Raw genomic sequence first — 24,150 nt, 5'->3', positions numbered from 1 at the left:
AACCCGGTCGGAAAATAATCTGGTAAATTTGAGTGTCTGGCGCAGGCGGACGTTTGTCGTGCAGTTCAGACACACTTGGCACACTTATTCTAGCCAAGTTTTGCGTAACGCCAGACGAATCTGGCGAAAATCGGACGAAATTTCAGCCAGCTGTCTGGCAATAAAATCAACCGGTTCAATCGGTTGAACCGTGCATGACCGGTTTGTGTCATATTCGCCAGAAATCATGGCGGAAATCTGGGGTAATTCTGCCAGATGGCTGGCGCAAGCCCCCAGACGAACGTCAGACATTTCCGACCGGTAAGCTACCGATTTTGCTGTAGTGTTGGTACTACCGTGCTTCATGCAGAGGCGCTATCAATGACCGTAAATCGAACAATGCATCGACAAATGCATGGTAAATAAGCCTTGAAATACACTCAAACCCCGGGGGTTTGACACCAACTGTTGTCAAACAAACGGGGTCACTTTTTAGATTGACGCCCCTTTTGCACGGAGTTCACACACACTACCAAACGTTTGTTTTGAGAGTGTGCGTGAGCGTCGTGTAAAAAGTGACAGTTCGTCACTTTTTAGTTTGATTTTGACCAACCAACGGGGTACAAACTAAAAAAGTGTCAAACGAAAAAGTGACCAACCACCGGGGGTTGAGTGTAAGCCATTTCTGGAGTTTTTTTTGAAAAGGTCCAATAAACCAAATTATCAGTTTTTGATTTTTAGGTGTTTTTCAAGACCCCTGACTCAAGGCGGTATCAAAAACACCCAAAAAGCAAAAACTGAAAATTTGGTTTATAGGACCTTTTTTAAAAAAAAAACTCCAGATTAAATCTGGAAATTAAATTAAACAAATTTTGTTTTTTTCTTAGATTTTGGAAAACAAATTTCCTCCGTGTAAATGAAGTAGACTCCGTGAGCGCACCCCAGTTTCAGTGACAGTTTGCGTTTTACATGTTTTACAATCTGTTTTTGTTTTGCTTCTGAAAGGTCATCTTTTCGCAAACTTTACCGGAAAGTTGAAAAATTGCAGAAATTTTGAACTCGTTTTCAGGGGAAAAGTACGAAGAGTTAGCGATGGCTTCAGCAGGTATGTATTACAGTTTTTGTTTCTCATTTAAGAGCACCATAGCAAGTTTTGTTATTTTAGCAGAAGGCCCCAAAAAGTACGCGTTCCGAGTTCCGGAGAAGCAAGTCAAAACCGCCATGGACATGGTCCGTTGGGAGAAGTCGGAAGCGTACTACGATCTGCTCGGGTTTATCAGCAGCATGTGCGTGGCCCTGCAGGGCACCCGACAGACCCAACAGGTGGAGCTTAGTTCGGTGCTGCAAAAGGTGAGCGATGCGCTCAAACGGTTCGAGCAGCTCGCCATCGAAACTCCGCCGGTGGATCAACCGGCCCGGTTCGGCAACCAGGCGTACCGGACGTGGTTCCAGAAGATGCAGGACGAGAGCTTGGCGTTGATCGAGGGAGCTCTGCCTGAAGGACTGAAAGAAGCCGCACCGGAGGTTAACGTTTATTTGGTGGAATCGTTTGGCAATGCAACCCGGATTGATTACGGAACCGGTCACGAGATGTCCTTTGTGATGTTTCTGATGTGTTTGTTCAAGATCGGTGCCATCGAGCGGAAGGAGGAAGTGGCCGTGGGATTGCGAATTTTCAATCAGTATTTGAACTTGGTCCGGAAGCTGCAGGTCACGTACCGGATGGAACCGGCGGGAAGCCACGGAGTGTGGAGTTTGGACGATTTTCAGTTCGTTCCGTTCATTTGGGGCAGTGCCCAGCTGGCGGTCAACAGTCCGATCGAGCCGGCCCAGTTTGTGGAGGACAAAATCATCGACGAGCGCCGGAAGGAGTTTATGTTTGTAAGTTGCATTGATTACATTCGGCAGGTCAAGACGGGCCACTTTGCCGAGCACTCGAATCAGCTGTGGAGCATCAGCGCGGTGCCGTCGTGGAGTAAAATCTGCACCGGGCTGATCAAAATGTACCAGAAGGAGGTGCTTTCCAAGTTTCCCGTCATTCAGCACGTGTTCTTCGGGTCGATTCTCACGTTGGAGTTTGTAAAACCGGGAACGGCGCTGCCAAATCCGAGGCTCGGGATGATTCCGAGAGCGCCGATGGCGGCACCGCCAGCGCCACCCAAGTTTGCACCGGAAGAACCAAAGTGAGAGATTTTTTTTTCGCTGAGATTGTTTTATACGATTATTGAGTTAGTGATTCTAAATTATTATTGAGTAATACAAGTTGAATAAAGAGATTGCAACATAGATTTTTACGTTTAGATTTCACAACTTAATTATCTTAATTTTTCAATTTCAGAGAAGAAATTATGCTCGGTTTATGTTTCTGCTACGTTAAAAACTATATGGTGTGTGTCGCTGCTGAGCAATTCTCTGAGATTTCGGTCATTCGATTTTTTTTGTATTTTTTAATCCGGCTGAAACTTTTTTGGTGCCTTCGGTATGCCCAAAGAAGCCATTTTGCATCATAAGTTTGCCCATATAATTTTTCATACAAATTTGGCAGCTGTCCATACAAAAATGATATGTGAAAATTCAAAAATTTGTGTCTTTTGAAGGAATTTTTTGATCGATTTGGTGTCTTCAGCAAAGTTGTAGGTATGGATATGGACTACACTGAAAAAAAATGATACACGGTAAAAAAATTATTGGTGATTTTTAATTTAACTTTTTGTCACTAAAACTTGATTTGCAAAAAAACACTATTTTTAATTTTTTTTTATTTTTTGATATGTTTTAGAGGACATAAAATGCCAACTTTTCAGAAATTTCCAGAATGGGCAAAAAATCTTTGACCAAGTTATGATTTTTTTAATCAATACTGATTTTTTCAAAAAATCGAAATATTGGTTGCAAAATTTTTTCAACTTCATTTTTCGATGTAAAATCGAATTTGCAATCAAAAAGTACTTTAGTGAATTTTTGATAAACTGCACCGTTTTCAAGTTATAACCATTTTTAGGTAACTTTTTTGAAAATAGTCGCAGTTTTTAATTTTTTTAAATTAGTGCCCATGTTTGCCCACCTTTGAAATTTTTTTTTTTGAAAAGCTGAGAAAATTCTCTAAATTTTGCTATATTGAACTTTGTTGATACCACCCGAGTCTGCTTCCCTGCGTCCCTGTCTTTTAACGCCTGGCTATTTGGCAAAGGTTGGACATAGCAAAAAGCCTAGCAAAAAGCACACAGTTTTTTCCATCAGACAAGCCTTGTGTGGTGGAAGCCCTCGCTAAATTTAAAAATAAAAAGAGCAAGTCCACGAATAGGGCATACCAATATGTAAGGGAACGTCGTTGGACCTCACCAATCTGCCTGACATTTGCAGGAGGTGTTAGGACATATATTAGGTTTTACACCGTGACGTAATTTGACAGCTCGTGTGCACTGTTTACATGGTCTTCGTCGATTGTCGACGAATTTCCCCGAACAAAATCGACGACCGCATCGAACTGTGCTAAGTCCATGTAAACAGTGCACTTCTTTCTAACCTCCAAATCGAGTCGGCGTAAAACCTAATAGTTAGCTCTTGGTCCAAATATGAGCACCCTATGTCTATGGAAAGTGGGGGAAAATCGGGACACAATGTTAGAAGGTTTATAAACGACACACACGACGAAACAAAAAGAAACGAAAAAAGTAACTGTTTTGAAACTTCATCAAATCGCAATAATTCTTAAAAAATAAATAAATAAATTAATACTTAAAAAAACCAGATTCAATATCACCAGAGGTGAAATAGAGCCTTTCTTACAAAATGATGAAACTCCGACAAATATATTGGTGCAAATTAATTTTTCAGAAACAAAATGATACCACCCAGTGAGAATTTGACCTAAAGCTTCGAATATTTTTAGGCTAAACCTCGAATACCATTTTTTTTAATTTCAGAGGTACATTATGGGTCGCAAGGTATTAAAATTTAATTAAGAAAAACATATTGGATTAACATTATTAGAAAAATATAAAGGGTACTCAGTCTATAATCTCTGATTAACTTAAAAAAATATGTATCGCTATTGCACTTTGTCGATCTATTATCAGAAGCCAAAAAGAACACTTTCACGCGCAGCGTAATCGCGCAAGCGTAAATGTGCTAGCGTGTGACGACATGACGACATGACGACTTGACGACTTGACGACTTGGCGACTTGACGACTTGACGATCTTTCGAGCGAGAACGGGACTTCGAATTTGATGTTCAGTATATAATTCTGTATAAAACCAAAAATCATTTCATTTTATCCTCTAACGCAGCAATTCTCAACGAGGGTACCGGGCCTACTTGATTTACAGGTACCAGCCTAGAAGAAGGTTGAGAATCGCTGCTCTAACGCACATTTTTTCTCGATTCGCCCCAGATGACGGTGAATTATTGTGAGTTGTGAAACAAATCTCAGCAGTGAAAAATCCCACCATATGGAAGAGTTTTAAACACGCAGAAAAATGTTTTGTAGAATCAGCCTGTACGAGGTTTGATTCAACAAAATATTTTGTTGAATATAATCAACAAAATTTTTGCATTGAATCAACTCTCGCATTTTGTTGTTTCAAATCGGGATATTTTGTTGTTTCAAAGCTATTTTTTTGTTGAATCTACCCTCATTTTTGTTGATCAAAATTTGACAGAAAGTGCGTTTAAATCAGATTTTTGTTGAAACAACGTGGGTATTTTGTTGAAATAACCCAGACATTTTATTTTAAACTGAGGTAAATCTTTCAATTGAATCAACAAAATATTTAATTGAAATAAGAATGGTTTGTTTTATTGATATCATTTTTTAATTACAACAAAAAATACAAATTATATGTTACATCACGTTCGGCATGTGTGCAGTTTTGATGTCTTGAATAATTAATCTGGTGTTGCTTCCACCGCCGCCTCCCAATTAAAGATCAATGACGAATTCTTTGAGATGTCACGGCACGGGAATGGGCCATGGGCCATGTTAAAACTGACGTCCAGGTTATTTTCTGCAAGTGAGAGAAAATAATTAAAATGGGCATAAGTAGTAGCTTACCAAGAAAGTACCATCGAGAGTTGGGGGGTTTCATCGAATTTGCAAATTTGGGTTGATTTTCCGCCCTGTAAACAACACGCAATGGAACTTGTGGCGGTGTCATAATCCATATTTCAATTGATGGTGTTGAGCCGCCCTGGTTCCGGTTGCCGATGGAATCGCCCTGAACGCGCACTATCTCACGAGTATTTGGGCACAGCAAGCGGACAGGCCACGGAAATAATACACAAACGAAATCACCGCCTTTAACAAAAAAAGGACTTCGTGCTTGTTCACTAGCCGTTTTTCAGAAAACTGAACAATTTGACAGCTTACGGGCACGTGTTAATAACAATTATTTTGATTTGAACCAGAAAACACTATATTGTTGATTCAACGCGGTTCTGTGTAGAATCAACGCAATAATTTTGTTGTTATTTCCAAAAGGGTTTGACAAAATACACCAAGTTAATTCAACTCAAAATTTTGAGTTGATTCAATTGGTTTTGAGTCTTATTTCAACAAAAAATCGTCAAGTCAAAACAACAAAATATTTTTTTGATTCAAACATGCTTGATTTTTTTGCGTGAAGCAATGGTTCCCAAAGGACGCTATCCGTCGGTGACAGTGGATCAATGACAACAATTTTCTGTAAACCGTCAGTGGGGGTGACATTGGATCTGGGGGGTGAGATTGAGTCAAAGTGATTGTTCGGCCCGATCGTCCAGTCCCCTACGTTGTGCATTACTGCTGGGACGTCCGGAACAAGAAAACGAAACGAAACTACGACGGCGGACGAAGACACCACTGGGAGGACGTTACAATAAAATAAAACACGGCGACTTTCTTGGTCCCGATGAGACAACCAGTCTCAACGGGTGTCAAAACGCATCAGAACGAATTTATTTCACACAAATTACAATCAACATTCAAAACAATAACAAGTCAAGCAGACGTCAGTTGCCACCACTGAAGTCTCTTTCGAACTCACCCCCCCCCCCCCCCCCGTGCGACGGGGGGTGATAAATAATCACCGATAATAGGGTCCGCGACCCAACAGTGATTTTTGACGGATTTTACAATTTCTCAGGTTCTTCTCAATGAAAATGAATTCTGTTGAAAAAGTTGTGTAGGGGACATTTTAAGATGATTTCGCTGAAAAAATCTCGTTCCTACACGCAGAAAAATAAGGCATATTTGAATCAACAAAACGTTTTGTTGATTTGAAAATCATTATTTTTGTTAAACCAACGCTAAACGTCAAAGCAGCTTTTTCGAAACAACAAAAGAATTTTGTGGAATAGAGAAAATCAAGGTTTGTTTCAACGCAAAATCGGCGTTGATTATATTCAACAAAAAATTTGTTGATTCAAACCTCGTACAGGCTGATTCTACAAAACATTTTTCTGCGTGTAGAACAAATCCTGTTATTTTGGCAGCTGTCTAAAGTTGGGGTACGTTTTTGGCCGAGTTTTTGGCCAAAAATGACCTCTCGAAAAATCATTTTTCTAATATTTTTGTTAGAATTGCTCGAAAACTACCCAAATGTTTGAAAATCTCTACTTCAAACATTGTAGCGTGTCAATACGATTCCCTCGAACAAGAAACACTGTTGGATGACTTGTTTTTACCATATCGTTGTATTTGAGCATCATTTTAGTTTCATTTGACCCAATGTCACCCCCTCCAAGGAGTGAGATTGGGTCATTTTTCAAACAATAGGCATTTAAGGTAGTGTTCATCAAAACCCACCATATTTTGGGAAAATGTAAGTAAACTATCTAAGAACAAATCTACGTTGAAAGATTTTCCATGTTATTTAAATTGTTTTTGTTATTAAGAAAATACGAGAGGTGTATCGTTTTTTGACCCATAGTCACCCCCATTGACGGAACGCACAAACTTGACGATTTAGTAATAAACATTTGGACGACACTGTAGGTTTGTAGCATAAACACTGACACAATCACAGTTTAGATTCATGTACTTTTCTGTTGTGTACTACAAGTTGTTTTAGTACATGTGCTATAATGTTTTGTTTTGAGTCTTCTCGGTCTAGGAGCACAACATAGCTAGAACTTTTCGTTTTTTGTGCTTTGGGCGGAATCAATTCATTCCTAAACTTTACTCGTTTTATTTTTGACTCACCGGAACATCCTATACACAGGACCCACATCTATCGCTAGAATGTGCGTCAGCAGCTTCCCTCAACGTATTGTTCAGAGATCTGATTCTCCATAAAACACGTGAACCGTACAGTCCAGTTCTGCAGGCATTCGTAACAACGCTGCATTTCTACTCTCCAAGGGCATATGAAAACGATCGGCGAATGTTGGAGAACAAACTATTCCGTACCGTACCGCACCGATAAATTGGGCGATGGTACGAACAATGGATGAAGATCAGGGAATAAACGAGTAAGCTCAAGTATGACAGTGAAAGTAAATGCAGAAGAAAGATCAGAACAGATTCCGAGAGAGGAAAAGTTAAACACGTTGTTGGTTGCGATCCTGGAAGCATTTGACACGTGACTGGAGCTTTGGCAATGTTAAATGGTCGCTTCATAGGATTTGTGGAATTATACCTTGCATTTTTTTTTGCCGGGATCCAACAACCAACTAAAAACGATATCAACGTCTTAAATTCTTCGCCACTCTAGGAACGTACCCATTAGTGGTGATCGATAGGGTTTTTTTTTGGATATGAAATTTGAAGTAGGGGAGAGTGGGGAGACTTGATCTTCGGGGAGACTTGATCCCAAGCCTGTATCTCGTCAGCATGTGGGTAAACAATTAGCTTTGTTCTAGAAAGTTGTGCGAAATTGACTAAAACTCATTGTAGAAAACAAAGAAAAAAATTAGAAAATAGTTAGATTGAGTTAAGCCGGGAACCGTGGTGTAGGGGTAAGCGCGATTGCCTCTCACCCAGTCGGCCTGGGTTCGATCCCAGACGGTCCCGGTGGCATTTTTCGAGACGAGATTTGTCTGATCACGCCTTCCGTCGGACGGGAAGTAAATGTTGGCCCCGGACTAACCTTAAAAGGTTAGGTCGTTAGCTCGGTCCAGGTGTAGGAGTCGTCTCCCTGGGTCCTGCCTCGGTGGAGTCGCTGTTAGGCGGTTGGACTAACAATCCAAAGGTCGTCAGTTCGAATCCCGGGGTGGATGGAAGCTTAGGTGTAAAATGAGGTTTGCGATTGCCTCAACAATCAAGCCTTTGAACACCTAGTTTCGAGTAGGAATCTCGCAATCGAGAACGCCAAGGCAATGCTGTAGAGCGAATAATTTGATTTTTTTTAGATTGAGTTAAACACATTTTTCTAAGAAGTGCTGCAAAAAACTTCCAAGAGATCTTTTTTCTTTGGTTTGATAAGTATAGAAAACACTCAAAAATTATTCAAAAAAATATTTTTTATGCATGTATTGTTTGATAAACATATCAACTCCAAAACCCTTACGCATTTGACGTTAAATTTATCGTCATACTATTTTTACTATCAATTGTTTAAAAAAGTGCGTTTAGGGAGACTTGATCCCTGCATTTTTACAGTCACTGGAATCAGCCTCAAGATTAAATAATTGGGCTGGGTTTTCGTACATAGTTTCCTTTAGTATAGTTGTACATAACTTACTGCAGTTTGAACCATTTTTCAAAAGTTTTGTAAACAAAAATTACCAGCTTTTGTAAACATGCTCAATTTTGGTCTAAAAAAGAAAATTTTAAGTTTTTAAATATTTTGCATGCTAAACTTGTTATATTTTGAACACAAACGTACAGGTTCAATGTGAAATTGCTGTAACTTATAGGAAATTAAAAGTTTGGATGAATAAGAAACATTTTGCTTAAGATTTCTTCAAAATGTTGAAAGGGGGATCAATTTACCCCCAACATTTTGAAAATGTCGGTTTAAACTATTTTTTTAAAACGCTTCGCATGATTCGAGGAGTTTATCTGATGAAATACCCTTATCAGCCAAACATACTTGAATGTTTAAGCTTTCAATTCATGCAAAAAGATCATAGTTTTGTGAGAAATTGACAGAGTGATGTTCGATACAAAAAAAGGGGATCAAGTCTCCCCATTCTCCCCTAAGTTATAGAGATGATATCTTACAATTTACGTTTCCGTAACAAGATAAGGAAAATTTCTCATCTTGCAAATGTTGCGCACCTTTTCTTTATTTTGGAAAATCACGAATAAAAGACCTCGTAGTAGATAACAACCACACAATTTTCTTCAAAATTCTCTACCAGCTTCCATTTCTTTCGCCAAGAAATACTGCATTGCTTCTCGTGCTGTAAATATAAGTAAAATATTACATTAGAAGTTAACAAAAACCAAAACTCAACTGCATTTACCAGGTTCATAGTAATCGTACACCTTGATCAACCCGGCAATCCGCCCTAGCACGATCGCCTTCCGCAGTCCGGAAACGTCCACGCAGTTCGCTTTCTCCGTCGGTAGCGAGTCGAAGTAGAGCACCAGCCGAGTTTCATCCCGTTTGGTTTCGATTTTCTGAAATTACATTCCATTTTAGGGTCATTTGAGCAAATCATTTAGGCTTCTCCTGATCTCACCCTAACAAGCTTGTTGCTCTTCAAGCGGTTCAGCGTCTCGTCCGCTACAACGTACCCGCTTGGGAAGAGCACCTCCATCAGCACCATGTTGGTCACCTCGTCCTGCTTCCTCGGCTTGTACCGGGCACAAATGTTCAGATTGACGGCCGTGTCCGTTTCCTGCTGGGTTTTGACAATCTCGAACCTTGGTTCCGCGTCGGTCGGTGGTGCGTTGAACTGGTACGCCACCTGGAAAACTCCCGTCCCCGTTCCGGTGATCGCGACGTTGACCTTCCGTGTACTGGACGGTAGTGTTAGTCGCTGACTGATCAGTGAAGACTGCGGGTTTACGGAAAGGGTTTGCCGATGTCCGGAGGAGGAGGAGATTACGATTTCGTAGTTGTTCTGCGAGGGTGACAGCTTCCTGGAGTAATCTGCAAGGGCTTGAAGTCCGACGAAGGTATTCTGGGTGTTACCGTAACCTCCCTTGTCGTAGCGTTGAGATACGAGCCACTTCATGATGGGTTTGGCATCGACGTACATAGCCCTGTTCATGAAGGTCAGCAGGGCGTACGCCGTTGTTTCGATGCTTGTTGTTCCGTCGTCCCACCATCGCGTAGACGAGTTGGTATCGCTTCTGTGTCCTTCCAAGAGGAGTTTGTCGAGCGCGAGCCCCTTCTGAGGATGATTTGCCAGTTGGAGCGCGTACGACACCAGTGCCAACTCGTAAGGCTTCTTAAGTTCGTTGATTTTGCTTGCGAGGAACGCCACTCCCTTGTCGACCACTGGTTTGTACTGTTGGACAAGATTCTTTTGTTCAAGAAACGCTACCAACGTGTACGCCGTCAACGGAACTCCTCCGGTCAGCCCACCTTGAATCCCTTGGTGCCAGATCTTGCCCAACTCAGCGAATCTACCGGAAGTCTCCTGCTGCTTGGCTAACCAGTCGTACGCAGTCTTGACAACCCCGGAATCCACCGTAATGTGCTTGCCTGCCAAGCGGAACGTCTTCGCTACGAACGCCGTCAAGAACACACTTCCACGACCGTCGCTCTGCCCAAAGACGCTGAACGATCCGTCGCGTAGCTTGTACTTGAGCATGTTCTGGTAGCCCTTCTGGAGTAGATCCAACGCTTGAGATTTACTAGCGTCCGGTAGCGTACCCGTTCCGGTCATGTACTCCAGAGCCAGCACGCTGGGTACCAAGTTCAGCATGGTCTGCTCGCCACAACCCGTCGGTAGTCGGATCAGCTTGTTTAAATTGGTTAGAGCAGCGCCCAGCAGGATTCCCTCGACCGAGAAGGTAATGTTTTCAGTTCCTGGGGTTGCCGGCCGTGGAATCACCAACTGGATGTCGTTGAAGTTTTGCGTCGATCCGTCGACCTCGATGAAGCGTGCCTCGTTACGGTAGTACTGAATACCTCCCGATCGCACCCGGAGGATCTTCTGGACGGAGTCTCGTTCGCTGGCGGATTTTGCAGAAACGGTCAAGGGGAGGTTTCCGGATCTGTTTGGTTTTAGCAGGAACGTTAGCTTCTTCACGGAGTCAGTACCGACAGACACTTTTTTTGTTCGATCTTCAACGGTTTGGTTCCTTTCGTCTACAACCGTGAAGTCAATGGTATCAACAGCTAGTTCTACCGTAGCTTCTACCGACATCTTTAAGTAGTTGTACAGGAACACCTCGACAACGGCGATCTCCGTTTTCAGGATCGAGTAAGCTAAGTTGACGGTGATGAAGAAAGACTTCAACGTTGCTAGCGAAACTGGATGATCCAAAAGACCAAGACCGTGTTCTTGGCTAACTGCGATCGCACTGATTGACCAGCCGGTGATCGTGTCCGGGACGATCGCGCTGAACTCCAGCTGCCCAGAGGTGCTGAGGAATGAGAAATGTCATTGAATCACCCTAAGTCATCTTCTTATTTGGATACATACTTCACCGCGGCCATATCGGTCCACAGCCAGCTCTCTGGAAACTCCTTTCGGTGAAAATCCGGACCAATTTCCACATCCAGCACACCAAATCGAGAGGAAATGAGATTCACCTTCACGCAAGCATCCGTAACCACAGTGAAGCCGAGATCCTCAAGCTCGTCACTATCCTTGCTAGGTTGTAGATCTTCACTCAGTGATCGCTTGGTGATGTCGTTACCCTTTTCCATCAGGAGAACACTTTCGTCCACCGCCAAAAGTCCGATCATTGATCCTGGTTTGGATTGGACGTTCAAGGTCAGTTTTTCGCGAGGTTCTGTAACATTTTTGGAGAGGGTTGCGTTGACCTGCAAAGAAGGTTGTCAATTTCTGATTCGAATCAGCAATGGTCGATACTTACGAAGTTGTTCAGATCGTTCACTTTGAGATGCACGATGCTCTGCATAAGATCGCCATTGTTGATCGTGAAGATCGCCACGCTCGAAGAGGTCATCACTGCATTAGGCGTAACGGTGAAGGTAGCGCTTCGACTTGCTTTCACCTCAACTACCCCGCTGGATGCGATCTCTCCCCTTGCGATCACGTAGTATGCCAAGAAGGACATCTTGAACGAGCTAACCACCAAGATTTGGGCGGGTTGACCGAGCTTTGGACGTTCGGTGAGGGACGTGGTTTGGAAGAATGACCGCTGATCATCGCTGTGTGCTTCGACCAAAAACTTTGTAATTTCTCCATTGTACGAAACTTCCACCTCGAGCCCTTCGGTGCTCGACGAAGTCTCGAACTCGAGGTCCACAACGCCGTAGCGATCGGGAGTCTTCTTCATTTCGTACTTTTTGTCAACCCAGAAGCGGATCACACGTGTTGCCTTGATTTTAAGGACACCTGGATTCTCCAGAGGTTTTCCGAAGGGATCGGTCAGAATGAGCCAGCATTTGTAGGGGACATCGGAAAGTAGGTAATCCGATGACTTCCTTAGGGTGATCTTGTGATGACTTTTGTAGATTGGAATTCTTTCGCTCGATCGGAACTGGTGATCTGACCCGGCTTCCTGGAGTAAGGCGTCCACGTCAAGCCATGTTACATCGCTAGTTGGGCGACCACGAAGAACTTTGTCCAGTTCTACACCGGTCTTGGAGCGACCGTCGATATTGGTGTTGATTACCAAGTGCTTCGTGGTTAACGTTAGCTTTCCCTTGATAGGCTTCCCAAAGGTGTACATTGCATCTACGATCAACTCCAAGTGTTGATCCTTGTAAGTGACGATCTTAGGACTTTTAATTGTAATGTTGTGCTTCGGCAAAACATACTCAGAAACGTTTAGTGACTTCTGCTTCACCTCACCATCTTTAGCAGTGACCTTCAAGTTCCACATACCGAGCGGTACAAAATTTGCCAACTCCAACTGAGACTGGAATACTCCGTTATCAAGCTTCCCGTAGGTCCATTCCCTGATGAGATTCCGTTTGCTGTCGGTAAGTTTCACGTTGACACTCTTGAGCTTTGTCACCGGTTTCAACTCTTGATTTAAGACCAATATCCGAAACTTGATCGTGTCTCCCGGTTTGTAGATCGGCTTGTCCGTTTGAATCTGAATTACGGCTGATCTTTTAATGATCTGTAGATTTGTGGTTCTTGACACTCTTTTCCCTTCTAATTGTTGAAGGCTAATTTTAAAAGTTCCTTTGTCAAATTTCTCTATCTGAAAATCACACTTATTAAACAACAATTAATCAAAATTTTCGATTCATTTTACCTTGAAAGGAGCGCTCTTGACCTCGTTCGGTGCAACGGAAACGCTGCTTTTGAGATCTTTCCTGTTATCAGACTTGACCGATCGCTCCAAAGTGACGTAAAATCGTTCGAAGCTTCCGGAACCGACGTTGGCAAGCCCAACGCGGACCGTTGATTGATCGCGAATTGTAGTTGGAACAAGGGCAATGAAACTCCTGAAGAAACGATTTTCAATCAGAAAAAAATAAACAATTTGTGTAAGCTGATACAAACCCAAATGCATAGAAGTCTAAAGTTAGCACAATGAACAAAACTTGCTTTGCAATACACTTCATGTCTGCGCAGCTTTGCGGCTCCAGTTCGACTGATAGTGAGATTGAGTTGGTAGCAAGACTCAGTGATTTCGTCGACGGTGGTTTCTCGGAGGGAAACCCCACAGAAGTTCTTACTTTGAATTTTGAACGGGAGTGTTGGTAAACTTCGTTTTCAAAATATCTGTGTGGTCTTTTATTAATTTTTGATTGTAGCTAAAGAACGTATCGTGAAATTTTTTAATACACATTTTTTTAATTTGAAATATGTATTTTTTTAAAACCATAAAAAAGTAAATATTTCACATAATATATACCTACTCATTTCGTTTCATAGGGTTGTCAGATCTTCAATATATTTTAGACATTAAAGGTCTTTTGCTGAAAAAAGTGTATAATTAACACATAAGTGCTTATAACTTTTAATAGAGTAATTTTTTGTTTAAAAAATCTTTCAAATACTTTTTAGAAATATCATGGCAAACCGTTTTCAAAAACCACCCTTTTTACAAATCTTTTGCACTTCAGCCCAAATTGTTGTTTTTATTTAGAATATTTTTTGAAGTAATTATTAAACATCATCATTTTTGGATGGGGGTGACTTATGGGACCCCAAGAAGAGAGGTGTGAAGTTAGGTAAAAAAATCTCAAATGTTTCAGTTAATATTTATTCAAAGCAGACAAATTTATGGAACAAAATTTAAAGAAATTTGCAAGATTTTTTAACTTAAATTCTTCTTTTAAGCGAAATATACCCTTTGTCGTTTCAGTTTTTTATAAAAAATATAAAATCAGAAATAAAAAAAAATAGAAAATACAAACATACAAGCATTAGCATAAGCATTAGCATTTGGAGGACGCCCCACCACCGGAAGGTTCCACAACGCTTATCCCACTGTTTGGTGTGGTTGTATTAGACCCTCATCCGGAACAACTATCCAACACGGAAGATATCATGTCTTCATCTTTTGATGAGTATGTAATACTACCCAGGGCATTAGGGGGTCCTGACCGGGTCCAAGCTATCCTCAGGGATGGGAAGGATCGTTAGTAAACACCTATCTAAAGTGCGCAAGGACCCCTACGTCACCTTAGTGGTATAGATGTTTGTAGGGAGGTTTTGGACTCAATGTTAGTAGGAGAGGTAGAACCCTAGGATACACCGTAACCATTCAGCTACAGCTGCTCCAAACATACAAACATACAAGCATACATAAAATTGAAAATAACAAAATTATTAAAAAAATCGAATTGGAAAATTTGGAAAGTTTAGAACCTGAAAAAGTCAAATATTTAATAATGCTTCAATTGAAAAAAAATCTGTTAAATTATTATTAAAAAAATCAATTTATCATAATAAAAAAAAAAACAATTCTAATTTCAAAAATCAAGCAGTTTGTTTTAAACCAAAACTATGACCCAAACCTCGATACCAACAATGTCTGATTTTCTGGCGGCATTTTTAATTCAAAATTAAACGATTTCAGAAGTAAATAAAGTTAATAATTTAAGAGTTAGGGATCTGGGAATTTAGCAATTTAGAAATTAATGGATTTAGGAACTTAGGGTTTTACAAATATAGAAATTTTGAGATTTAGAAATTTTAAAGTATAGACATTTAAGAATTAAGAAATTAAGTTATTTAAGTATTTTTGGAATTAGGAAATTTAATTTATTGATTTATGGTAATTTAATTATTTCTGCATAGTTATTTTGCATATAAAGAAGAGGATATTATTGAAAAAAAAATGGCTCTAATTGACAAAAAAAGTTTTTTTTATGCATCAGCAAAGTGATAATTCATGTAGGGTTCCTTTTTCAATGCATTTTCAACACCATTGTACTTCGAAAAGTTTGTTCCATGTTACCCGCACACACTCTGATCATTAGAGCAGTCACGGTGCTCAAAATACCGTTATTATGAAAAAAAAAATGCACTCCGAGATTTTGGGGTCTATCGATTCCTTACACCATAGTGCATCTCTGTGCAAAAAATAAAAACATTCGCTGATGTAGTTTTCGAGATACAGCCCTTTTAAGATGTTACATCCGATTTTTAATAAGAAAACCAAAACAATCAATACAATTTCAGCACTTTAAAGAATATGCATTTCGAGATAAAGGTGTTTTTTGCTTCATATGACTGTCAAGTATCTCTGGGCCAAGTTTCAGAAGGTTTGCTGATGTAGTTCTCGAGATACAGCCCTTTTAAGATGTTACATCCGATTTTTAATAAGAAAACCAAAACAATCAATACAATTTCAGCACTTTAAAGAATATGCATTTCGAGATAAAGGTGTTTTTTGCTTCATATGACTGTCAAGTATCTCTGGGCCAAGTTTCAGAAGGTTTGCTGATGTAGTTCTCGAGATACAGCCATTTTAAAATGTTATTTCCGATTTTTTCAAAGAAAATCCATCAAATCAATACAATTTCAGCACTTTAAAGAAAATGCATTTCGAGATAAAGGTGTTTTTTGCTTCATATGACTGTCAAGTATCTCTGGGCCAAGTTTCAGAAGGTTTGCTGATGTAGTTCTCGAGATACAGCCATTTTAAAATGTTATTTCCGTTTTTTTCAAAGAAAATCCATAAAATGAATACAATTTCAGCACTTTAAAGAATATGCATTTCTAGATAATGATGTTTTTTGCTTCAAATGACTGTCAAGTACCTCTGGGCCAGTTTCAGAAGGTTTGCTGATGTAGTTCTCAAGATACAGCCATTTTAAAATGTTATTTCCGATTTTTTCAAAGAAAGTCCATAAAATCAATACAATTTCAGCACTATAAAGAATATGCATTTCGAGATAATACATCAGCAAACCTTCTGAAACTTGGCCCAGAGTTACTTGATAGTCATATGAAGCAAAAAACATCATTATCTCGAAATGCATATTCTTTAAAATGCTGAAATTAAATTGATTTCATGGATTTTCTTTGAAAAAATCGGAAATAACATTTTAAAATGGCTGTATCTCGAGAACTACATCAGCAAACCTTCTGAAACTTGGCCCAGAGATACTTGACAGTCATATGAAGCAAAAAACACCTTTATCTCGAAATGCATATTCTTCAAAGTGCTGAAATTGTATTGATTTTATGGATTTTCTTTAAAAAAATCGGAAATAACATTTTAAAATGGCTGTATCTTGAGAACTACATCAGTAAACCTTCTGAAACTTGGCCCAGAGATACTTGACAGTCATATGAAGCAAAAAACACCTTAATCTCGAAATGCATATTCTTTAAAGTGCTGAAATTGTATTGATTGTTTTGGGTTTCTTATTAAAAATCGGATGTAACATCTTAAAAGGGCTGTATCTCGAAAATTACATCAGCGAATGTTTTTATTTTTTGCACAGAGATGCGCTATGGTGTAAGGAATCGATAGACCCCAAAATCTCGGAGTGCATATTTTTTTTTCATAATAACGGTATTTTGAGCACCGTGGCAGTGCTTCTGGGTACGCGCAGTTCTGTTTTTTCGCGATAATTTTCGTCGTAAATGATCGTAAAAATTTATTCTAACTGGCAGTTTTAGTATAAACTCATCAAACTTTCGATTTTAGCGTCATTTATTTACTATTTTTGAAATTTGCTCGCGTTATCTAAATTGTAAAAACAGTAAAAAAATACTGATAAATCCAGCCTATAGCACTCCTGCTCGGCTGGCACGCATTCGATAAAAAAAAAAAACATTTTAAATAATCAATTATCTATCTTTTCGCAGCCGGCTGTCTAAGATTTAAAATTTTCAACCGATAAACAAAATGCTCATGGTCACATCACTGCCACTCGTGAATCCTGACCTCATACCCATCTACTAACCCCCTCAAAACTCATGTGATACTTTGTCGGAGATGCAGTCGATTGGGCGGTCTCTATCACTCAAGTATCGGACTAACATTCCCATCCACTTCCCCGTGACCCTTCCACTGGTCGTGGCCGGCGCCGGTATTGATCAGCATGATAGGGGCCTTTGAGAAGTTGCGAAGCGAGGAAAGATAGCTCTCACTTATCTTCCACGGCTCGTGGATGTAACTTCTGGAGGTCCTGGTCAGTAACGGAGTAGCAACACTCTCACTTTTAATTTCTCGATAGGGAACCATCCATAAACCACGTGGACACAAAAAAGTTTTTTTTTTGTATGGACAATTGTCCATACCGCAAAAGCATGTTGTAGCTATACCATTTCGGCAATCTTTTCGGATTCTGAGTGAATAAGATTAGCTTTTAATGAATGTTACAATTTGACGTTTCGTATTATAATTTTATTCGTCAATTGCTTCCACTGAAATCACTGAATATATCTGGAGTTTTTTTTTAAAAGGACCAATAAACCAAATTTTCAGTTTTTGCTTTTTTGGTGTTTTTCAATACCCCTGACTCAAGGCGGTTCTAAAAACACCCAAAAAGCAAAAACTGGAAATTTGGTTTATTGGACCTTTTCAAAAAAAACTCCAGATATCTTCTTTGAGTTTTGTTTAATTTGAATCTTGAAATCACTTTCCGTCGAAATATTGTATTGCAACCAAAGCTGTAAAAAAAACAAACAGTAAAAAAGTGTGTCTATCGAAATAACGAAATTCAACTCACTCGTATCGTAAAAGTCGTACACCCGCACCGTCCCCGGCGCCTGCTGCAGCACCTCGCTCTGCTGAAAGCCGGTCACGTCAACGCACTGGAACCGGTGCTCCGGAATCGTGTCAAAGTACAGCACAAGCGTCGTTTCGTCGTGCTTGGTCGCCACCTTCTTCACCACGTCGGACGATTCCAGCTCCTGGACCGTCTCGTCGAACGCAATGTACCCGCTGGGGAAGGTGATCTCCATGAGCGTTAGCGCGGCCTTTTCGTACGCTTCGCGGGGCCTGAACTTTGCGCAAACCCGCAGGTCCATGTACTCGTCGGTGGTGGTGTTGAGGCTTTTTACTTTGACTGTGAAGCGGGGATTTAGCCGGAGAATGTTGGACAGGTAGTGGTAGTTGATGGTGAACATTCCGTTGCCGTTGCCGGAGAGTGTTAGGTCTAGGGATCGCGTTTCGGATGGGAGCGTTAGCGTTAGCGGGGCTTTGGAGTTTTGCGGGTTGATTTGAATTGCGTAGTTTTGGGGAAGTTTGAGCTTTCGGCGATCGTAACAGGTGAGGGTGACGTAGTAGTTGTTGCGAAGTGTGGACACCCGTTTGGCGTACTCTGCTAACGCTTGGAGGCTGACGAAGGTGGTTTGAGTGTTTTCCAGGGTTCCACTGTAGTAGTATTGGTTTTTGGTCAACCAATATACGATTGGTTGCGAGTCTACATAGTTGCCTAGGAGGAGAGTGGTAAGCAAGAAGTAGGAGGTCGCTTCCAGACTGTTTGATCCGGCATCCCACCAACGAGCTTGTGGGCTCTTGCTGGACTTTGAGTTGAGTAAGAGTTCGTCAAATGCTGATTTTTTGCTGGGATGGTTGGCCAACTGCAAGGTGTATGCTATCAACGAAAGTGTGTAGGTTGATTGCAAGTGCAGGTCCTTTGCCGCTAAAAAGTCGGTTCCCTTTTTGACAACTGACTTGTACTTATTAGTGATAGATCCGTCTTCTAAGAAGGCGATCATTACAAACGCCGTTAGTGTATCTTCATCACTGTGATTCTTCTGCAGTTCACGGTTGGTTAGATCACCACCTTCGTTGAAGCTTCCGTCTAGGTTCTGCTTGTTCTTGAGCCAATCGTAAGCCTGCTCGAGGACTGAGTCATCAATCGTTATGAATTTGGATGCTTGCTTCAAAGTTTTCACAACCAAAGCAGTTATGAAAACGCTACCTTGAGGATCTTCTTTGCCCATAACGTTGAACGAACCATCTTCGCGTCTGAATTTAAGTTGATTCTGATAACCCAACTCCAAGAAACGTACAGTTCGCGCTTTCACCCTACTATCAAACGCCTTCGTCTCAGTTATGTAATCCAGCAGTACCACGTTGGGAACCATTTTCAGAACGTTCTGTTCGCCACTGCCCGAAGGCATCCTGATCAAGTTCTGCAGATCATCCGCTGCACTCCCCAACAAATCGCTATACACCGTAAGGCTTATGTTTTCCGATCCAGCGTCCAAGTACTTCGGCATCTCCAGGTCGATGCTCATACGATTTTCTTCATCAGAATCCTTCAACTGAATGTACCGAGATTCCTTCTTGTTGTACGGCAAACTCTCCGGCATCACCCTCAAAAACCGCTCGACAGAGTCCGAAGCCGTCTCGGACTCCGCCACAACCTTGATCATAATATCACCCATCTTCTTAGCTTTCACCAAGAACTTGACACTCTTGGCCGATTGCGGCGTCAGAACCAGATTCTTAGTCTGGTAGCTGGCATCCGTGCGTCCTTCACTGTTGCCCACAAACTCAAACTCCTGCCGGTGGTTTTTGAGCGTAATTCCCACGTACATCAGCTCGTCCAGGTAGTTAAACACGCTGACCTCGACGGTGGCGATTTCGCTCTTTTTGATCGAGTACGGGAGGTTGAGCATCACGAAGAAGGGTTTGGTCACGTGTAGAGTGAGGGGAGTTTCGAGGACTCCGAGGCCGTGGACAGGGTTGAGGGAAAACGCCGAAATCTGCCAGTTGGTGATGGTGTCCGGGATGGTTTCCGTGATTGTCAGGTGACCTTCGGGACTAAAAGGAAAGTTAACTTAAATTTTTATGGTACAGGGTTATGAAATGTCGTACCCTGAGTTGACCAACTTGTTCCAGAGCCAAGACTGGGCGAAAACTTTGCGCGGTTTGATGTATTCATCTTCCTCAACTCCGTCATAGTTACCGAAGCGGGCACGAAGGGCTAGAAATTTATAAAAGAATCATTGAATACAGAGATCCGACAGTAGACAAATTCTGAACTTGTTCTATTTTTGTAAGAAACAACTTTGGACCAGCTCAAAAACTGATTTTCGCTTGGAGAGCATGTTGTCATAAACACACATACCAATGGGTTGAACTAGATTAGTGATTACTGTTAAATCTTCAGCCTGGAATAATAGATGTACACAATTAACAATGATATTTTAAAACAATTCATGAGATCCATACTTCAAAATCCTCTCCACCGACCTCCTCCTCCTCTTCTCCGCCCGTTTGCCCCAAAAGTTCATCGAATATCGCTTTAATGGTAATTTGATTCCCGCTCTCCAGCAACAATGCACTCTGGTCAATCGCCAGTATCCCTACCGTTGAATTGGGCATCGTTTCGACGTGCAACCGGAACTTCTCTCCTGGCGCATGATGATCGGAGGCGACCATTTTGAGCTGAATTTAATTTTAAATCTATTATTATATTGTTGACAAATGTAGCAACAGATTTACGAAACTACCGAATTCTTCAGCTGATCCACTTCAACGTCCACAGAATCACTCATAATCTTGCCTTCTCGAACGCTGAAAACGGTTATTTTGGACGTTGGGATCATCTCCGGTGTCACCTCGACGTTGAACGTCACCGTTTTGTCACCACTGGCGTCGATTCTCTTCACCTGAAGGATTCGCTTCTGAACAACCACTTGGTAGACCACAAAGTCCAGCGCGTTCGAGGACTGAACTTGCACTGACACTGGATAACCGATCGCCGGCTTATCCGTTAGCAGGGAAGCTTGGAAGAACCCAGGAGCATGAAGTGGTCCAGAGTGCAGGAAAAACTGCTCGTCGATACCTTCGCCGCGGACGATCAGCCCGGCATGGGTAGCTTTTTCAGGGATTGACAGGACCAACGGCACGATCCCATCACCGTTCGGAGTGAGATGCAGCTCTTTGATCATGGGAAGTTTACCGTTTCCTTCGTACGAGACGTTTAGCGTTACTTGCCGGGGAAGTTTCTTGGGTGGTCCTCCGATTGGATCCGTGAATCGAAGCCAGCATCGGTACGGATGACCTGGGACGAACTGCTTGGACGACTGCTTCAGAATGACCTTGTGAGGTTTCCGGAAGATCTGGATGGTGTCAGACGCGGTAAAGATCTTTTCTGTAAGAATCCAAGGTTAGTGAAGATCAACGGTTGAGGTATTCAAATTTTACTTGTATGCAGCTCCCGAAGACTGACATCGACTTCTGTCACTGTACTGTCACTATCAACGCTATTAACAACATCTTGAATTCTGAACGTACTTCTCAGACGTCCATTGAACTTTGTAACAACCTTCTGTACGTTTCCCGCTGTTACCGTGATCTCTCCCTTGATCGGCTTACCAAATGTGTACCAAGCTTCGACGTCAACGGTCATCATTTCGTCGTCTAGCGTTGACACCTCGGGACTACTGATCCTGATCTCGTGCTGGGGTAGCTTGTACTCGTCAACCATGAACTTCCTAGTATGTTCCTCTCCTCGTACGATCGCTGTTATAGACCAGTTGCCAAGATTTGGCTGGTTTGCGATCTCCAGCTGGGACTGGAAGATCCCGTTGCGTAGCTTCGCCGAAGGCCATTTCTTGATGACGAAGTCATCAGGATTTTTAAGCTCTACGCTGATGGTATCAAGGTCGGATATCGGCTTGGTGGTTTGATCTAGTACAAAAATTCGGAACTTGACTGTATTGCCTGGTTTGTAGATCGGTTGATCTGTTTGGATCAAAACAGCATGAGTTTTCGTTACGAGTGTCAGAGGTATCTCCCGGTTGATTTCAGGAGCAGTCTTCGACTCGAGTTTTAAAGTGTACGATTCTGACTGTATGCTAGAATGCTACAAGAAAGAAGAGTTACTTTTCGTCACAATGTAGAACAAACACGATCACTTACATCCAACTCAACAATGCGCGTTTCATCGCGCATTCTCATCCGAACTAATCTATCAACTTTGATTTCTTCATCCTTCTCGTTGAATCCTACGATAGCTACGTTCAGCTCAAAATGATCCGAAACGTTGAACGTCGATATCGCTAACTGGTAGCGTTCATTGATCCGAATGTAATTCGGTGCATAAATCAGATAATTCCTAAATCGAAAGATCAAATTCTGAACCAATCCCGCCACAGTACCCTTCGCAGTTCAAAACTTACCCAGCGTTAGCAATTCCAGGCGCAACAACTGATAAGAACGCGCAGAACACCGCAAGGTACCGGTTCATCTTGTCCGTCGCGTTGAACGATCGAGACTGCGAGGTTGCGATCGCGGAAAGAACAAAGATGTGTACAGCATCGCTAGCTCAGAGAGGTACTTGGGACGTGAGTGGTTGATCGTAGTGAGACGATCATTGCTTGAGACGACCCTGCGTGATGGTTTGTTGAAGACGGTGAACGAATCGCTGTGAGGAATTCCCTGGAGTATGATGGGGGATTCCCCAGCAGAGATAGTGAATGGACTCAATGGATGCAAAACAAACATAGTTATCTTCTTCCAATCATTACTTTCCTTTCTTTTTTTGCAGAGCTTCAGAGCCAATTTTAAGTATTGTTTTGTATATTTTCGAATTTTGTCATTTGATGAAAATCTTCACTCCCCCTAGTAACATTTTAGGCCATAAAAGCCTATTTAGGTTGCATGAGGGTTTTCAGAACCCTGATAAAACCTGTAAGTTTAAAAATGTTAACAGGGTCATTTACCAAAGGAAAACCTGGACAAAAAAAAAACGCTTTTTTGATTTAAAAAATAGCAAACTGATGAAAGGAGCGGCCGTGGCTGACTGGTTACGGTGTTTGCTTTGTAAGCGAATGGTTCTGGGTTCGAAACCCATCTGCTCCCAACGAGAAAGTTGAAATTATGAATATGAACGAAAAATCAAAGTCGCTCGAGGCGAGGTTCGATCCCCCGTCCTTTGGGTTGGTAAGCAAAAATGCTAACCACTAAGCCATGACGACTTGGTAAGCTTGGACTGGAATTAGGAATACCGTTACAGAGAGCGAGTTGTGGCGCTATAACCACGGCAAATAGTGTCCAGGGCATTCGTGGAAATACAATGTCCCATCCCAGGCGGTCCCGGAGTACCAAACCATCTTAGCATGGTGCTCCCAACGAATACAACCAAATCACGGAGCGTATGGTGGTGTGTCCCCACGCTTTTTCCTCCCCTGTCGATTCAGAATTGTGTTGTTGTTCGAACACTCAGTGCTCAAACTCAACCCAATTACGAGTCATCTCTGCGATACGGCTTTACGCAGTAGGCCTGGCCGCTTTAACGCTTGTGATGTTTCAATGCATTCCGATGCAATGGCGCACTACAAATGTTAATAAATGACAAGAAGAGTGCTAGGCGTCATCTAACCTAAGGCACTCTCCAGGATCCCTTCGAAAGATTGGCTGCGCTAGGGTCTGATTAGATTAGATTAGATTAGAAAAATAGCAAACTGATGATTTATCAGAGTTTGGCCGTTTTCAGATTTAATGCGTGATTTCAAAGTAAAACAAAATCAAACTTATGAAAAAATTCCACCGAAATTTAATTTTTGAAATTTATAATTAAACCAATAATTTCCAAGATAGCGACGACTGAAAAATTAGAGCTAAATAAACGACACTTAGAAAACTTTCTTTTAATTGTTTTCTCAATGTTATGATTTTTGAAAACAATAATTCAAAAAAAAAAAAATGAAACATTCCCAAAAAAAATAAAAAAATCAGGGAGATAATTTGCAGTTTTTTCTTCTTGGACATTG

General features: G+C 41.4%; 3 protein-coding genes across 4 annotated transcripts; 1 reads left to right on the top strand and 2 right to left on the bottom strand.

The window, feature by feature from the left end:
• Positions 1 to 950: 950 nt before the first annotated feature.
• LOC120414746 (serine/threonine-protein phosphatase 2A activator) lies at positions 951 to 2,265 on the top strand. 2 transcript variants are annotated; one of them, XM_039576061.2, is made up of 2 exons: positions 951 to 1,084; positions 1,145 to 2,265. In XM_039576061.2, the coding sequence occupies exons 1-2, from the start codon at positions 1,072 to 1,074 to the stop codon at positions 2,164 to 2,166; spliced, it is 1,035 nt and encodes a 344-aa protein (XP_039431995.1). In that variant the 5' UTR covers positions 951 to 1,071; the 3' UTR covers positions 2,167 to 2,265. The 2 variants fall into 2 exon arrangements, with proteins under 2 accessions (XP_039431995.1, XP_039431996.1); XM_039576062.2 differs by having other exon boundaries at positions 965 to 1,084; positions 1,148 to 2,265.
• Positions 2,266 to 9,117: 6,852 nt separating this feature from the next.
• LOC120414774 (thioester-containing protein 1 allele S3-like) lies at positions 9,118 to 13,596 on the bottom strand. Its single transcript, XM_039576088.2, has 7 exons — positions 13,510 to 13,596; positions 13,259 to 13,451; positions 11,903 to 13,204; positions 11,506 to 11,849; positions 9,589 to 11,446; positions 9,370 to 9,526; positions 9,118 to 9,306 (listed from the first exon to the last, which is right to left on the bottom strand). The coding sequence occupies exons 1-7, from the start codon at positions 13,569 to 13,571 to the stop codon at positions 9,248 to 9,250; spliced, it is 3,975 nt and encodes a 1,324-aa protein (XP_039432022.1). The 5' UTR covers positions 13,572 to 13,596; the 3' UTR covers positions 9,118 to 9,247.
• A 4,177-nt stretch (positions 13,597 to 17,773) lies between these two features.
• Positions 17,774 to 22,686, bottom strand: LOC120414756 (thioester-containing protein 1 allele S3-like). Its single transcript, XM_052708079.1, has 10 exons — positions 22,558 to 22,686; positions 22,298 to 22,493; positions 21,581 to 22,241; positions 20,884 to 21,527; positions 20,603 to 20,818; positions 20,499 to 20,541; positions 20,246 to 20,354; positions 18,144 to 20,191; positions 18,018 to 18,084; positions 17,774 to 17,859 (listed from the first exon to the last, which is right to left on the bottom strand). Exons 1-9 carry the CDS (start codon positions 22,623 to 22,625, stop codon positions 18,050 to 18,052), a joined length of 4,020 nt encoding a protein of 1,339 aa, XP_052564039.1. The 5' UTR covers positions 22,626 to 22,686; the 3' UTR covers positions 17,774 to 17,859; positions 18,018 to 18,049.
• Positions 22,687 to 24,150: the final 1,464 nt, after the last annotated feature.

This window comes from Culex pipiens, chromosome 2 (genome assembly GCF_016801865.2).
Source record: "Culex pipiens pallens isolate TS chromosome 2, TS_CPP_V2, whole genome shotgun sequence".
NCBI classification, from domain to species: Eukaryota; Metazoa; Arthropoda; class Insecta; order Diptera; family Culicidae; genus Culex; species Culex pipiens.
This window is presented reverse-complemented; position numbering and strand designations above follow the sequence as displayed.

Excerpts from the sequence above, each read along its gene's own strand:
- LOC120414774 (XM_039576088.2), bottom strand. The coding sequence starts at position 13,571 with ATGAAGTGTATTGCAAAGCAAGTTTTGTTCATTGTGCTAACTTTAGAC. Across the intron at positions 11,447-11,505 it reads ACCGATATGGCCGCGGTGAA|CACCTCTGGGCAGCTGGAGT; the intron begins GTATGTATCCAA and ends CTCATTCCTCAG. Across the intron at positions 9,527-9,588 it reads AGAGCAACAAGCTTGTTAGG|AAAATCGAAACCAAACGGGA; the intron begins GTGAGATCAGGA and ends ATGTAATTTCAG.
- LOC120414756 (XM_052708079.1), bottom strand. The coding sequence starts at position 22,625 with ATGAACCGGTACCTTGCGGTGTTCTGCGCGTTCTTATCAGTTGTTGCG. Across the intron at positions 20,192-20,245 it reads AACAAGTTGGTCAACTCAGG|TCCCGAAGGTCACCTGACAA; the intron begins GTACGACATTTC and ends CTTTCCTTTTAG. Across the intron at positions 18,085-18,143 it reads GTACGACTTTTACGATACGA|CTTTGGTTGCAATACAATAT; the intron begins GTGAGTTGAATT and ends TTTTTTTTACAG.